We start from the raw sequence: 15,997 nt of genomic DNA, 5'->3' as shown, positions 1-15,997 counted from the left end.
CTGGTTTATTTTTAGTCTCTGCACTCATAACTCAGCCAGCTCCACTCCACACTGATTTCTTTCCTCTTTTATACTTTTCAGCATCTGTTTGCTTTGTTTCTGAAGTCAGATTCCACACGGCGTATAAATAGCCTCCTCTTGCCGTCTCCAGCTCATCACATTGCCGTTTGCCATCAGTCCACCCCCCCTTATAAACATGGAGAGGTTTTTAATCCCTCTGCTTCCACTGCAGCCACGGAGAACTGATCTGGGCCAAACCGAGCCAGTCCAAGACGGGATGGGGAGGGTGCAAACTGACACGCTGCTGGGCTGAGATAAGACCAGATCCCAGTAAAATACTGGAACCAGGGGAGACGAGGGGAAAGAGAGACGCAGGGAGATGAAAAGAGGAGGGAAGAGAGTGATGCAGATTTACTTTCAGTGTTATTAGGAGGATGGACTGAGAGGCTTTGCTTTGGCCTAGATTCTCTGTCTGACTCCAGCTCTCCTCTCCGTCTGCAGCTCTGACAACCACCATCATATTTCCAGTCAGTTGCTGACCTGAACCAGCGACCGAAGACACATAAATGTGCTTTTATTGCATCTCTTAGCCTCATATTTATCTTTTTTATATATTTTTTTCTGTAAGTTCTCAACAGTGTAGGTCTCAGATTTGCTTTGTGGCTTCATCAGGATGGATTTTACAGATTTTCAGAAGCCTGTTTGTTGATTTCCAGCTCGAAGATAATGAGCGGAAATGAACTGTTGTGAGAAAACAGCTTCCTCTGCTACAACTCGTCCACACTTTCACAGCTCTGAACTAAAGAGGTTTCTTCTTCTCTCCTCCGTAACACCAACTTTTATCCAGTTCAGCTCATTAATTCAGTTTAGTTATAGTTTATTTTGTTCTTTACTAAACAAAACAAGGACTTGGATGAAAAGAAGCAGAATGAAGAACATCTTATAAAATCTGCTTCTCCAACACATAATTAAAGCAATAATTGATTGATTTTCAGAAACATGTCGGAGCAGAAAACCGAAACCAGCTAAACTTAGAAACTAGGACTAATCCTGATAAATATCAGTTAACAGTAAAATAGTAAAACTTTAAATGCTTTATTTAGTTCATATTGAACTTTTTTCTTTACTTATGAACACAAATAAACCAAAGCTAAAAGTTTTTTCTTATTATTAAATTTGCTGAGCTGAGAAACAAAGTTCACATAGTAACAGGAAGGACTGTATCTGGATCTGGATCTGGAACTGGAACTGGAACTGGTTAATCATCTTCTTCAAGCCTTTTCATTCATATTGCATTAACGCACGCAGAAGGTTGATGTTTTTACAGAAAAGACATAAAAATCCCCTTCTGTGTCGTTTATCTGTTTTTTTCTTTGTAGGATGTTAAAATTCAGTTAAAATGTTCCCTCTGTGACATCTAATCACAAGTTTGATTCCTTTTCTGCAACAGCTGAACGACGAATGACTGAGAAGTTCAAAGACTGGCGAAGCTTGAAACAAATGTTTAAAGTTACCTGAGAGACATGATTGCCTGATAAAAGTGTGCAGGAGCTTCCGCTTTAAAAATCTGGAAACAAAAGCAGGAAGTAAAGGATGAGATTTCTTTTTCTTCTGTTCATTTGTGGCTGTGCAGCTGAGCTGTGACTGCAACCCTGTTTTACATGCAAGCACAACACCTGCCTCCCCTCCAGGGATGTTTTCTTTTATCTGGTTTTCTGTCTGCATCTCATCTGAGCATCATCATCATCATCATCAGTAACCTGCTTTCTGTGTTTGTGTTCAGGCACGACAGAGCGGGTGTGTCTGATCCAAGGGACAGTGGAGGCGCTGAACGGTGTCCATGACTTCATTGCCGAGAAGGTGAGGGAGATGCCTCAGAGCACCCAGAAGACAGAGCCGGTCAGCATCCTGCAGCCGCAGACCACCGTCAACCCGGACCGGGTCAAACAGGTTCGAGTCGTCTGTTCCTACTGTGTTCTGTTCTATGTTTAGTCAGCTCGTGTGTGAGTGTGTGTGTGTTTGTGTGGATTGCTTTAGGAATGACAAACCATGTCTGCATCTGTGGCTGAGTTGTGATTTTCTATCTTAACGATGCTGAATGGAGCCAAAAATAAAAACAAAGCTGCCAAAAAGAAGGATGAAAAAGGAGGTAAAAATAAGGAAAGCAACGAGAAAAGAGTAGACGAGAGGCAGGGAGAGATGAGATTTAGTGGGACAGGATGTCATGTTTGACGTGTGAACATGTAAACTGCACGTGTCATATATAAACTGCAGGCTGACGCTCTCACACACACACACACACACACGCACACACACACACACACACACACACACACACACACACACACACACACACACACACACACACACACACAGCACACACAGAGCACACCAGAAATCTAAACATCCCGCAGGAAACAGTTTGCCACTCAGGGAGGAAGTTAAAGCAACTCTCACATAATGAACTCTCCTTTCGGAGCCACCCACCTTTCAACATGACTAAAGTATGAAAAACATTGGACGTTAACAGAATCCTGTGTCATGCTACCATCTGCTAACACTAGCTAAGACCAACTAACACTAGGTAACAGCCGCTACCACCTGCTAATACTAGCTATATAACCAGGTCACTCTAGGTAACAGCAGCTAACACCTGCTACCGCCCACTACCACCTGTTGATACCAGCTAACACTAGCTAAAACCTGATAATACTAGCTAACACCTGCTGACTCTAGCTAACACCTGCTAACACTAGCCAAGACCAATTAATACTAGGTAACAACAGCTAACACCTGCTAACACTAGCTAAGACCAGCTAACACTAGGTTACTGCAGCAAACACCTGCCAGCACTAGCTAAGACCAACTAACACTAGGTAACAGCAGCTAACACCTGCTACCACCTGTTAATATCAGCTAACACTAGCTAACAGCAGCTAACAAATGCTGACACTAGCCAACACCTGCTAACACCAGCTAAGACCAATTAATACTTGGTAACAGCAGCTAACACCTGCTAACACTAGCTAAGACCAACTAACACTAGGTAACAGGAGCTAACACCTGCTAACACTAGCTCACACTAGCTAACAGCAGCTGACACTAGCTAACACCTGCTAACACTAGGTAACATCAGCTAACATCTGCTACCACCTGTTAATACCAGCTAACACCTGCTAACACTAGCTAACACCTGCTGACACTAGCTAACAGATGCTAACACTAGCTAACAGCAACTAACACCTGCTACCACCTGTTAACACCAACTTCACCGATATTTATCGGCTCTGGCACTGATTGGGATTGATGGGAACATAACACCTGGGTGCATATGTCCAATCTGAATGATGCTGTACGTTTACTTCTTTAAGAAACACATTCGCCAGCTGTCGTTCCTCATTTAAATGTTTGTAAAAAAAAAAACACCATTCACAGAATAAAATAATATAATCTTTTTTACAATATTATATGACAACTGGCTATTCCCTCTCATGTCCACTGTGAACTGATCACAGTTCGGCTGTATGATATCAAAGTTAAAGTTCTAAACATAGTGTTTACATTATGTAATAATTATTATTAAATAAATTAATCTTTACATCAAACAAACTATCATTAGTTAGAACAAATGACATTTTTATTAATTCTAACTAATGTTTTAACTGATCCTACAGACAAATTTTAAAGGTTTTGGTTAAAAAATAAAATGTTATAAAGTGTCAATCAATTAATTTAAGACCAAGTAAATTATTGTAAAAAATTGTCTTACATATAAACATATAAAATTGTCTTACATATAAACAATTATCCTGTTTCATAACTCTTTCTCTGGCATTTAACACAAAGCAAACAACTTAAAATTAGGGGAAAACAAACTTGTGGTGACAGCGATGCCAGCACCAGCCGTGTAATTGAGGACAATTAGCTTGGCGATTGATTATGATCCCAATCTGTTTAAGCGATGATCACCGTTTTCTCTTCATGATTGCTCAAGTATTGATTATTCGGGCCTGGCATTGTTTCCATTTATTGACTGTTCGGGCCAGCCAGGCAGCGCTTTCAACCCTGGCGGCTGGCACTCACGCGCTTAAAAGAAACCATCTGACATAATTAAAGTAGCCTTGAAACACACTTAAAGAAACCGTAGATAGAAAAATAATCCAAATGGTTAAAGAAAAGCTGAAGAGAAGAGCTTCAGTGTGAAAAAGTAATTATTTTTTTCACTGTGGTCTCTCAGCATGAGTGTTGCATTAGTGTTGCGTACATTTTCCCCGTGGTGCGAGCGATTTCTCATCCACAGTCGGAGGCAGAGGAGTGCTACCCCCTTTATAGTTTTGAATAATTATAATTATCAAGCCCATGTGCGCACACACACACACATTAATACCCCGGAGAAGCAGTAGTTTCTGCAGAGTACACACATACAAGATGCAGTTCTGAACAAAGTTTTCTGCATATTTAATAAAAACGGCTGCACACAGCACAAACAACACAAGATCATTAGTCACCAGTTGTAGGAGTTTGACTGGAAAAGTAAAATAACATGTTTGAACTCACCTGTTATATTTTCTTTAAATGTTAAAATGACCAATCAGAAGCAAAATGTTTCATTACATGAGAGCAAAAATAAACTAAGGTGTTACATGAATGTTTACTGCACAGAAGGATGAATAAAAAGGAAACATATAAGCTTTGTTGGGGATTAAAAAGTGGAATAATGTCCAAATAAAATTAATTTGATTGTTCATTTTCCATCCAAGTAATAGTTTACAAACCTGCTTTTAACTATTTAAAAGGCTTTAAAATGTTTAAAGTTCTTAATTATTAAAAAGGGCATCTCAAATGATGCAATCTGTGTTATTTTGCTGTTTAACTATTTAAAACCTGAAGTCCTCCCATTGGGGAACAGACGGTGCCAAGTTGTGGCCATCATGGAGACGTTTCTGTTTAAGCTGTTTCTGTTTCAGCTTAAAGACATGTTTGCATACTGTTCTATAAATTGCTTTAAGCTGAAAGCTGCAGATTTGTCATTTTTCTAGAAAATATTCATTTTTGTCCAAAAAATTTTCTCTTTAGTCAAGCCTGAAAATTTTTTCATTTTTTGCTTCGTGCCATCTTCTGTTGCGATTGCAGAGATGTTCTCATGTCATTGTGGAGATGCAGTTTTCAGCAGGAGCCTAAAGGATAAACGCAGACAGTTAAAATGATGTGAAATAAATAGAAATGAAAATTAAATGCATGCACACACACACACACACACGATCCCATGCATTAATTGTTGGTGTTGGACACATTCAGGTCTTTATGACCCAAAGCTTCATTTTAAATATGTTCTTACATCTGAAGCATTTCCGAGAAAAAGCCTTTGAGAGGTTAAAGATTCAGATTTTTGTTTTTCACTTTCATTTTTTGCTAATTTTTAACAGCTATATTCACAAAATTATGATCATTTCTGTTTTTAAAAATATTAATTTGAAGGATATCCTGTTAAAAGGTAAAAGCTGACGTCTGTATGTCGGATATTTATATTTTTTAAAGACTCCAAAATGGTTTTTTTTGTTTTTTTTCATTTTAGCAAATAGGATCAGGATTCGTTGTGATGTGCCCATTCAGTTATGATCCGTAATGTTCGATTATATTTCGTAGCAATAAAATGACAGAAACGCAGCTGGAAAGTGGAGCAGGAACCTAAAACTGCTGACTTCTGGTCCGTCTCCCTAAAGTGTCCGGGCAGCAAACATTAAACATCATAGCTAGCAGGAAGCTAGCAGCTAACATTGCAGCTACGATTAATGAATGTGAGATTTCCTCATCAGGTTTGAAGGCAGCATTTGGAACCATTGTGGTTTTTATGGACATGAGAACTGGGAGAGCTGGACAAGCTGGAAGCTGTTTAAAGCCAAAATAAAAGAGAAGCACAGCTAACATGTGATCCGTTCCAGCTCAGCTTAGAGGAGCTTGTTGTTCCTAGATAACACATAAATATGTTTTCTATGTGTCAGATATATTTATGGTTCCACTTAAGAAAGGAGTAATAAAACAGGATAAAGGTAGTGATGAGTAGACGAGAAGCAGGGGACAGTTTTAACCCCCCCGACTGCCCCAGTCATTCATAAGCAGCTCCAACACGTTTTAAAAAACAGCTTCTCAGCTTTCAGCATTCCTCGCTGTCACAGTTGGTCACGTTAAGACATTATAACACATCATTCCAGTTAAATTCCATTTTCTCATCGCACAACATCAAAGATTGAAGATGGTTATGATCATATTTCTGTGCTTTGTGTGATTACCAGTCCGTTCTCCGTTCCGATCATGAAGAAACTGCACGAGTTGTCGTTCAGGGACAAACGGAGCTGAGGTCAGGCCTCGCCGTCGGTCCGCCAAGCTCTTCCGCACCAAACTCAGGTTGCTGTTGCTAGGCAACCAGCGGAGATTCCAGGAGGTCGCTGTTCAGAACAGAAAAATATTACATTACACAGTTTTCAGGGCATTTGTGCAGGTTACACGAGTGGGACATGATGTGTTAATTAATGCGCTGGTGGGCGGGTTTTGTTACTACCGAACTGACCCCTGGTTCACTGCTTCCAGTGTTGGGAATAAATTATTCATTTCACCAAAGTAAAACATGTTTCTACTGTAAAAACAGTGCGTGTGTACAGCAGCATCACTTTGGATGGTGCACATGGTGAGCGTCTGAGCCTGAGGCTGAAGGACAGCTGAGTAATCCTGTTTTGGATGATTTGAGCAGCCGTGGGGAGACAGGCAGGCTAATAGCTGCTGATATTTAGTATCTTATAATAGAGGGCGAATCCCCCTGTTGCTCTTCAGGCTATTTATACCATGTCAGAGAGGCAACTAAGTGGGTTTGTGTAGCATTTGATGACACGGATGCACACATGTTCACACACATGCACACACACTAAAATAACCTCTAAAGAGCTGCTGGACACTCAAGTCTCCAAAATTCAGTGGGTGAGTCATTAAGCCGAAAGAAAGGTATGCAAGAAAAACGTTTTTGTTTTGGTTCAGAACTGGAAAAAATATAGTAAAGCACAATTTTAGTGATACTGCTTTTTTTTTTCCAACTTTCGGTCAATAAGGAGGAGACTTACAAACACAATGCAGATAAAAGATACAAAAATTACCTTTCATAGATCACATGAAGCCACATTCATTCCAAAATAATGTAAATTCTCACAGTGCCAGACATGGAAATGCAACATTTAGTTTTGTAGTTTGCAGGGATGAGTCATCTACGGTGGCCCCTGATGTACAAAACACCAACACAGATTTCAGCTTCGGGAAAAGGTTCAGGACAGCAGAAATCAGGCTCATAGCGACCGTTCGGTGTTTTTTCATGTTTGGTGTCGTTTCCTTCTCATCGCTTGAAGCAAAAACACTGACACCTCCACTGTTTTCCTCATCTTACATCTACACAAACGAGGAACCTCCTTCTGAACTACAGATAAAGGTAGAGCCAGAACAGGACTTTTTAATAGATTTAGACTGTCTGAGACAAGGTCCAGGAGAAAAACATCATAATACCGCGAAAATCGTGCAACCTCACCTGTCTTTGCCCATATGACATGATGTCTAGAGAACTACAATCCTGCAGGTTTTCCATGTATCCCTGCTCCAACACATCTGACTCACATTAATCAGTCACTTTGCAGAACTTTATTGGCTGTTGGATCCATTTAATGTTAGTCAGGAGCAGAAATGCATTGAAAACCTGCAGGACGTCAGCCCTGGAGGACCGACTTTAGACCCCCCCCCCCCCTTGCTATAAGCATTTGAAATTAGTCCTGCCTGCTTTTCAGCTGGGGCCGGACATGAAACCCATGTAGGCTCCAAATGCCAGCCAGCATGTCCATATCGGGCCTATCTGGGCTAAAACTGGGCTATGTGGAGACTGAATGGGCCCCATGTAGGCTGTATGAACCCCACGAGGGATGTAGGTGGGCTAAGTGGGCATGGGGAGCCAATGTGAGCTGGATAAATGGACCCCAAGTTGAGTCCCATCTGAAACCTGCCCAGAACAAACTTGAAACCAGTACGGGCAAACTCAGGTGAGGCCACCATGTAGACGTAACCCTTACAGGCTCCACATGGACGTACTGGCTGGAAATAGACTCAGAAAGTCCACAACTGGGTGCCCTGTGTAAGAAACCAGTGAAATGGACCTTTATTACCAGTGGAAGCTGGCTGGTAGCTACTGGTCAGTAATGACACCAGTTAAAGGAAAGCTCTCAACTTCTCGATTTGCATCTTTGTTCCTTGTTAGGACAGATGGAGGAGAGAACAGACGAGGCAGCGTGCGTTAAAACGAGAGGATTGAACCTCGTTTCGGCATCGTTTCTGACGATCTCAGTCTGTCCCACAAACTTTCCATTTTTCATCGAGTGGAGAATCAAACGGACAAAAATGCTTCGGCCGTTCAGATGTTAAACTTGTGGTGTAACTTTTAAGACTTCCATTTGGTGTTCCTGTTCCAAGGGGACTGATAAAAGTGTCGCACACCAGAAACAGGAAGTGATGTTCGTTGTTGGTTCCTCTTCTGAAAGACTAAATCTGGGATTTTATCATGTGTTGTTACATTTTTGCAGTCACTCCTGAGTGATGAATGGATCCGATGTTGGTTTTCGCGCCCTGCAGGATGAACTGCTGGTTGTATTCTGTTTCAGTTGTGGATAAAATGTCGTCTTCTCCTTCTTGTCACGAGCGCTGCTGTCGCGCCATGTGGCGCTGGAATCCCTGGTTGACCCAAAGGACTGGAGGAGGGAGGGAACAAATAGGAACAGAAAGAGAGGAGATATTTGAAGGAAGGAAAAGTGATAGACTGAGGAAGAAACTGAGGAAGAAAGTGAAAGTGTGGAGGATGATGACATAAAGATAAATGGCGGGGGACAAACGGAGTCCGAAACAAGAGCCTGACCGGCTGAACTAACTCTTGTTAGCCGACAGCTGCAGCCTCGGTGGAAGAAGCAGCTGCTGCTGGAAAGCAAAGCATTGACGTGCCACGCTGCCAGGCCACCAATCAGAACGGCAGAGCAGCGAGAAGATGATTTATGAGCTAAATAAATTCCTCTGCTGCCTGTAACGAGGTCTGACGCGACGCCTGGATGAGGAGAATTTACTGAAGGATTTTATGGCTTGTATTGTTCGATATTTGCTTTTGTTTCTGCATTTAAGCAAAGTCTTATAAATCATCCCCAAGCTGCTGTTTCACGCCCCAGCGCCAACATTTAATGTCATCTAAAGTTGATTTAAAGCTTTCCAGGGTTCTGAAACTGCTCTTACAAATTAAAACACAACTTAAGCAGTTAAACCTATTATATTTTCTCAGATGAAACAATAAGAATATTTTCTAACGTTTACGTTGCTCATGAGTGAAAATAAACCCTAAAAACATCCCGAATATCTGGCTTCTGAGGTCAACTAAACATAGAAATAAGACAGAAATATGATCACATTATTATCTATAGATAAATGTTTTTAAACTGCGAATATATTTATCTCTCCCTCATCTAAATCTTTTTAAATTTGATTACTTAATTATTTATTTCAGTCCTTTATTTATTTCTTTATTTTGTTTTATTTTCAATTTTTAAATGGTTTTATTTGATTTAGATTTACTTTAATATTTAAAACAATTAACTTAAATGTCATCTTATTTTTCTTATTTACTCAGATTTTTACTTTAATTTGTGTATGTATGTATTATTTTATTTATTTTATTTTATTTTTTAAATAAATAGTGTAGGAGCGCTTCCTGAGAGGTCTTTGGACGGGGAGAGTAGATCAGATGGAAAAACAAATTTGTCTTTAAAAATAATAAAAACTAAAAAATAGGAGATTCTGTAGTGAAGTTTTAGAGAGTGTTGAGTGATCCAGGAAATATTTCTAAAGCACATGTGGGGGCTTGCATTGTTTCTGAGGAGGGACGTCATCGATCACGTCCGAAGCGTCGCTGCACGCCCGCACCATGTGACTAGTTTAGAAAGCGCTCAGATCTCACCGTGAGCCTCTTCTGCGCCATACGAACGACTGTTTTCGAAGGCTGAAGAAGTCGTTTGACCCCACCAGAAGAGAAGAATTGACTAAATTCAGATGCAGCTGGAAAAAACACATTTTCTCCGAATAAAGATAAAAAGATCATTGTGCTGGTTTGAAGGAGCATTTTCCCCGTCGCCTGCCTGACTAAAACATCTCCATTTTCTGGAAGTGGCATTCTTTAATCAGACACTCTTTACCGACTCAAAACGCAGAACATCGGCCTGTTTTCTACACATCGGCCAGCAGGTGACTTCACGTGCACACAAAACGATATTTTCTGAATCAGTTTGCTGGAAAGCTTCAGTTCTTCATCAAGCTTCGTTTGGCAGTCTTTATTTTAATTACACAGAGTGACTTTTGAGAAAACATCGAGGTGTTTCAGCCTGCTGGCTTTTGCCAGGATGTGATTGGATGAGTTGCAGGTGTCTTTAAACTGACGTCTGCAACTAAAAAAAAAAAAAAAGATAAAAGACTACAAACATGGATGCCTTTTTGCAACAGAGGATGGCATGATGTCAGGATGCTCTAAGACCCCAAAATAACCACAAACAAACAGTTTAATCGGTGAACTGCTTACTTGAATGACCTACAAGTCAAATGAGTCTAGCGCCTTCTTCAGGTCAGGATATTTAGTGGGTTTGTTTGTTTTATTTATCGCCTCGTCTCATGGAAACAGGAATATGATCGATGGATCGCTGCTGTGGTGCTTTTACTACGGGTGGGAAAATTGAATCGAAAAATCTAAAATTTGGATTTTTTTTGCTTCACAATTTTAAAATAAATTTTTTTGTTAAAAAATAAATTTTTATTTTTTTCAAATAAATGAAAATAATCCATTGCAAAATTGTTGTCATTTTTATTGTTTTTAGGCAAGGCAAGTTTATTTGTATAGCACCTTTCATGTACAGGACAATTCAAAGTGCTTTACAGGAAACATTAAAAGCATTACAGAAAAAAGCATAAAAGAAAATACAAATAACAAATCATAATAAAATTTTAGGTTTCATTGATCTTTTTACTCGTCTTCTTGGGCATTATAGCAGCAGAATGATTATCTGGCTACTGTGTTGTTTTTCCCAATTAAAACCAAGAAAAAAGACGAGCAAAAAAGAAAAGTTTTATACATTTCTTTTGTTTTGTTTTTAATCTACAAAAATCAGCAATATCGAAGAATTGTGAGAATCGCAATTTAAATCGAATCGGCACCAAAAAATCGGAATCAAATCGAATTGGGTCAAAAGCATATTGTCACAGCCCTACCATTTACCTTCATATCAATGTTCTGCTCGGTGATTTCGCCCTGACGGAAGCCTGTGGGCTGAAACACACACGTCGCCATGACGACGTCATTAAAACAATTGAAGTTTGTTTTTAAAGGACAGCACCTTGTTGTTTCACGTCTCATTGGGTTTCAGACTGTTGTTTGTACTAAGTTCCAACTTCCCGTTTCTGTGCTGGAGTTTGAGGTGGATTCAGTCCTTAAAGGGAACCCCCCCGTGCATTTGCGGTGGCGGCGACGCGCCGTGACTGATTGTTCCATAAAAGCCGAATCACCCTGCGGACCTCTGCACACTGAAGTCTCACCGACTAGCAGCATCTGCTTCGGGTCTGCAGTGATTCTGAGGCTATTTTTGGTCCAGTTTGGCCTTTCTTCAGCCTGAGATCCGACCTGCTGCGGCGTTGCCATGGCAACAGCAGCGAATATCCACTCGCTGTAGGGTGTTTCCTTCGAATGCCTCATCCAGCCGCTTCCTGTGAACATTTCCTGTAACCTTTCACCTCCTGCATGGACACCTGTTTCCTACTTCCTGTTGTTGTTGCTGCACAGGAAGTTCGTCCGGGCACGCGAGGCTCCTTCATCATCATCAATCCAACGTAAACTTATTCAGAATATTTACTAGATGTTGTAAATGTCTCATCTGTCTTGCACACGCATGAGGGTGAATAATGGCTGAATGGGAGAATAAATAAATATATAAATAAAAACTAAATAAATAACTAAATATTGTGATAATTTTCATTAAACGTGACGAATTCCTGCTCGGATTTATTTAAAAAGTTATTTTACAATATTTTATTCAGAATAGAAGCACAAATTAAGTCAATTTATTCATAAAACTTTCCAGAACGATCAGAAATAATAATCATTTCATTTGGAAAATCTGTAAAATACAAGATGTGGTTTAAGCAGAGTGTGTGTGTGTGTGTGTGTGTGTGTGTGTGTGTGTGTGTGTGTGTGTGTGTGTCAGTGTTAACTCTGTGTTCCCTCTCTGTGTGTCATTGTAGCCTCGCTCTTCTGTCATTCTGTTATTTTTAACCTGCACGGGGGTTTCTGTGCTCCGGGATAAGAATGGAGGGAGAAAGACGGATGGAGAGATGGAAAATGAGGGGCGACAGAGAGCGAGCGAGGTCGCGGCAGAGTGGGAGAGAGAGAGAGGCGACTAAGCCTGTGGATCAGTGGGAGGCAGATTAAGCTAAAGTCCCCCGCTTAAGACTTTAAAGTTCAAACTCCAGCAGCCTCAACAGTTGTTCCGCCATCCTCCCCTCACGCCGTGCGTTTGTGTGTACATGGACGTGCGCTCGTGTCGGCATGCAGGCATGTGTTTTCTTTGTGTAGCTTATATGTCAAAGTTTTGGGAAATTTTTCTGAAAATGATTAGAAACAACTTCGATCCCCATGTGGGACGTAGATGTGTGTCTGTGTAGCGCCGCATCTTGCTGCGTGTGCGTCCAGAGATGATGCTGACATCCAGCCGAGTGACCTGGATGGAACGTGGCTCAGGGTTATACCACCATGACAGCTCTAAAAAAGACATTTCCAGATTCTAGTTCGGAGCAGGGAATTAATATCAGGTTTAGGTCGCGTTGACCTGCTGAAAAATGATACGTAGATCATTTCAGACTCACTTTAACATGCTTGGAGTTTAGAAAAACATTTAAAAATGCAGCGTTTAGGTTTAAGGACTGGTCTGAAAAACCAGCAAGAAGCTGCAAAGTCTCAGGAGATTTCAGCCAAAACCTTTAGAGAACGAAGCCGAAGAGTCTAAAAGCATCGTTTCAGCTCTTCCTGCCTCGTCATGTCAGCAACATGTTGGATCTTTACTGCTGTCTGCAGCAGGAACACAAACACACAAACAAAACAGCTTCCCTTGGATGCAAAGAACCCAGAGCATTTATTTACAACTGTCTATTTTTATTCCACATCTTCAGTAAAATGACTAAAAAGATCAAATTTCCAGATGACTTGTGAGACATTTCATCCCAATGTGATTCTGAATAATCCAGCAGCAGCTCAGGCCAAATATTTTGCTACTTTTTATGAGTTTTTATCAACAGAAAAAGACAAAAAAAAGGACAAAAAAAGAAGATATAAAAAGAATATATTCACCCAGATGGACACAGGAACTTCTACAAGCCCTGCAGTAGTCATGTTGGTCCAGTAGGAAGCCATAAAATCAACATTAACGACAGATTACTCTGTAATATGAGAATATTCTGAGCATACCCAGTGAGCCTTTTAGTGGAAACATCAAACCTATTTCCGCTCGATCATTTACATAAACTCCTTTCTGACTTTGGACGTAAGACGCTGATGCTGCAGGAGTTTGTGGTCCGCCTGTAAGGTTCTGCAACGTTGCCTTGAAGTGAAGCTGTCAGATGTGAACCAGAGGGTCTAAAGGAGACGTCGTCGTGCTTTCAAAGCGACAGCTAGCATGTGTGAAGGAAGCTAGGATGCTAGCACTCCTATGAAACTCAACGTTTTAAAAATGTTGACTGGAAAAATGTGGAAAATTTCTGGCAGAAAATGTGAAAATGTGCAGGATGAGGAGATGGAGGTGCAGAAAGTAAATCATTTAGACTGTTTGTTGACTTACACAACGGTTAAATAAAGACCACTTAGCTTCATGAATGTGTCTGAATCCAGTGTAAAGACGGGATCCCGCTGGCTGAGGTTAGATTTCCAGTTCTTCTCTCTGATCCTGTTTCCTGTCAAGCAACTTTTACATAAAAGCCTGGAGGAAATCATCCAAAAAAAAAGGCATCATGTCAACAGAAGCCTGCAGGAAGCCTCCAGACTGCAGCTTCTTGCTGCAGCATCGCTGCTCTGAGCTGCTCCTCAGTCAGACGTCCAGCAGCGAGTCAGAGGACTAATTTGCCTAATCTTCCCCGTCTCTTAGATCCCAGTCAGAACGCAGAAATCAGGAGTATTACGACTCTCCTGAACGCGTCCTCCCTGTCAGGAGGTTTATTAAAGAGGCAGATGAGACATGTGTGTCTGTCCTGGTCTTGTCAGCAGGATGCTGTGAAGAGCAGAAAAGTCACCAAAGTGCCGTATTTGCATTTTGCCTTTACATGCATTTCTTGCACAGCTGAGGTGGACTTGTCTCTGTCAGCGGTGAAATGCTAAAGTTAATGGGACTGAAAGGGGGCTGGAACCCAGAAGCAGCACAAACCGCTGCGTAAAGCCAACGCTCAAACAGTTCTGGCTTCAAACTCTCAGCAGCTGGACCGCTGTTGACCTTCATGAACCTCCGACAAACCGAACTGCCTCCAAGGTCTCGGTGCATGAAATGGTGCACTGCTCTGCTGCTGACATCGATTTCGACTTATCTGCTACGCCGGCGTTGCTGCTGAAGTCAACGCTTCCCATCAGCGCTCCTTGGCACGATGTGCCGGAGCGTTCATTAAGAGGAGACGGGCTTTGACCTCTGACCTCGGTCCAGCAGCTGCAGCAACAGGACATTCTCGTCAGCACTGGGATGGATGCCAGATCTTCTCCTCGCCTCTGCAGAAACCTTTCACCTGACAGATGTAACGCTCCTAAACAAACAAGAACAGAAAAAAGAGCATGGCAGCTCTGCAGAAAGGTGCTGGAGCGTAGGATTGTGGGTAAATGTCCGCCCATTAGAGCAGCGTCAGCTAAATAAAAGCAGGGTGAAGTGGATGATCTGATCTGGAAATGCTCCTCAAATTGGCAACACGTTGACTGCGTGTGTTTGTGTGTGTGCTTGTGACCTCGTAAGCAGAGGTTGTTGAACCGAGGAAAGAATTAGCCGGTGGAAATGCACTGGAAAATCACAGCCGTAAAACTTTATGGGCCACCAGATGAGGCGAGACTCACTCACACAGGGCACATTTTACAAAACATCTAAAAAGTAAAATATTCATAAATCTACAGAAATGAGACGGAAGACAAAAAAAAAAAAAAAAAAAGAACGTAGAAAAGAGAAGAAGGAAGGGAGAATAAGCAGAGGCGAATGGAGAGCCTCATTAGCGGAGCGACGGTTGGATATAAAGATGCTCGATGCGATCATTAGCACCAGGAAGGATTCAGACGTCGCTGTTTATCCTCCCACTTCCACACCAACACCGCGCCCGTGTGAGAGCAGAGCGCGAGGATGAAAGGCTCTTTTCGGCTCCCAGCTGCTTGTCACTTCTTTATTTTACCCCTCGTCTTCCCGTGCGCCTCCACCCGGCTCGTCTCCGTGCAGAAAAACAAATGACCCGACGCAGTGAAGCAACACGAAGTCTGTGGGATGAAGTTCGTCTTTGCAGGCTCATATTGCAGTAAAACAATATTTATTAGTTAAATAATAAAAGATTCATTTAGTTTTAGTGGGAATTGCAGAATTCAGAATCAGAAAACTGCTAAATAAATACATAAATTATTTTCTCTTCGTCCAAAGACATTTCCGAGCAGGATTCATTTGTGCTCCGCTCGTTAGCTTTGCTAGCAGATTTTTAACGAAGCCGGTTGGAAGGTAAAGACGGAAGAAATAATTATATGTTTTCTGTCTGAGGCTCTTTGGAGAAAAAAAGAACAGATTCTAATCATTCTTCTCCTCTTCCTCTCTGGATAAAGTCCAGATTTATTCATAAATCACCTTCAGAAGCAGTTTTACCAAGCTTCTAACTAGCTCGCTAGCTAGCGAGCTAGTTA

General features: G+C 41.3%; 1 protein-coding gene across 5 annotated transcripts in view; it reads left to right on the top strand.

Annotated features, from left to right (window-relative positions):
* nova2 (NOVA alternative splicing regulator 2) overlaps positions 1-15,997 on the top strand; it is a gene marked incomplete at its 3' end in the record, with an annotated part of 86,128 nt that overhangs the window by 66,192 nt on the left and 3,939 nt on the right. For 2 of the 5 annotated variants that reach the window (XM_079245843.1, XM_079245840.1), the window contains one exon: positions 1,784-1,950. In XM_079245843.1, the coding sequence (XP_079101969.1) occupies positions 1,784-1,950 (167 nt within the window). Of the gene's footprint in view, positions 1-1,735; positions 1,973-15,997 lie in introns of all 5 variants that reach the window. The other 3 variants (XM_079245842.1, XM_079245841.1, XM_079245839.1) reach the window with 3 other exon arrangements.

Source organism: Telmatherina bonti (assembly GCF_933228915.1).
Source record: "Telmatherina bonti genome assembly, chromosome: 9".
Taxonomy (NCBI): Eukaryota; Metazoa; Chordata; class Actinopteri; order Atheriniformes; family Telmatherinidae; genus Telmatherina; species Telmatherina bonti.
Note: the sequence above shows the minus strand (reverse complement) of the source record. Positions and strands in the feature narration are given on the sequence as shown.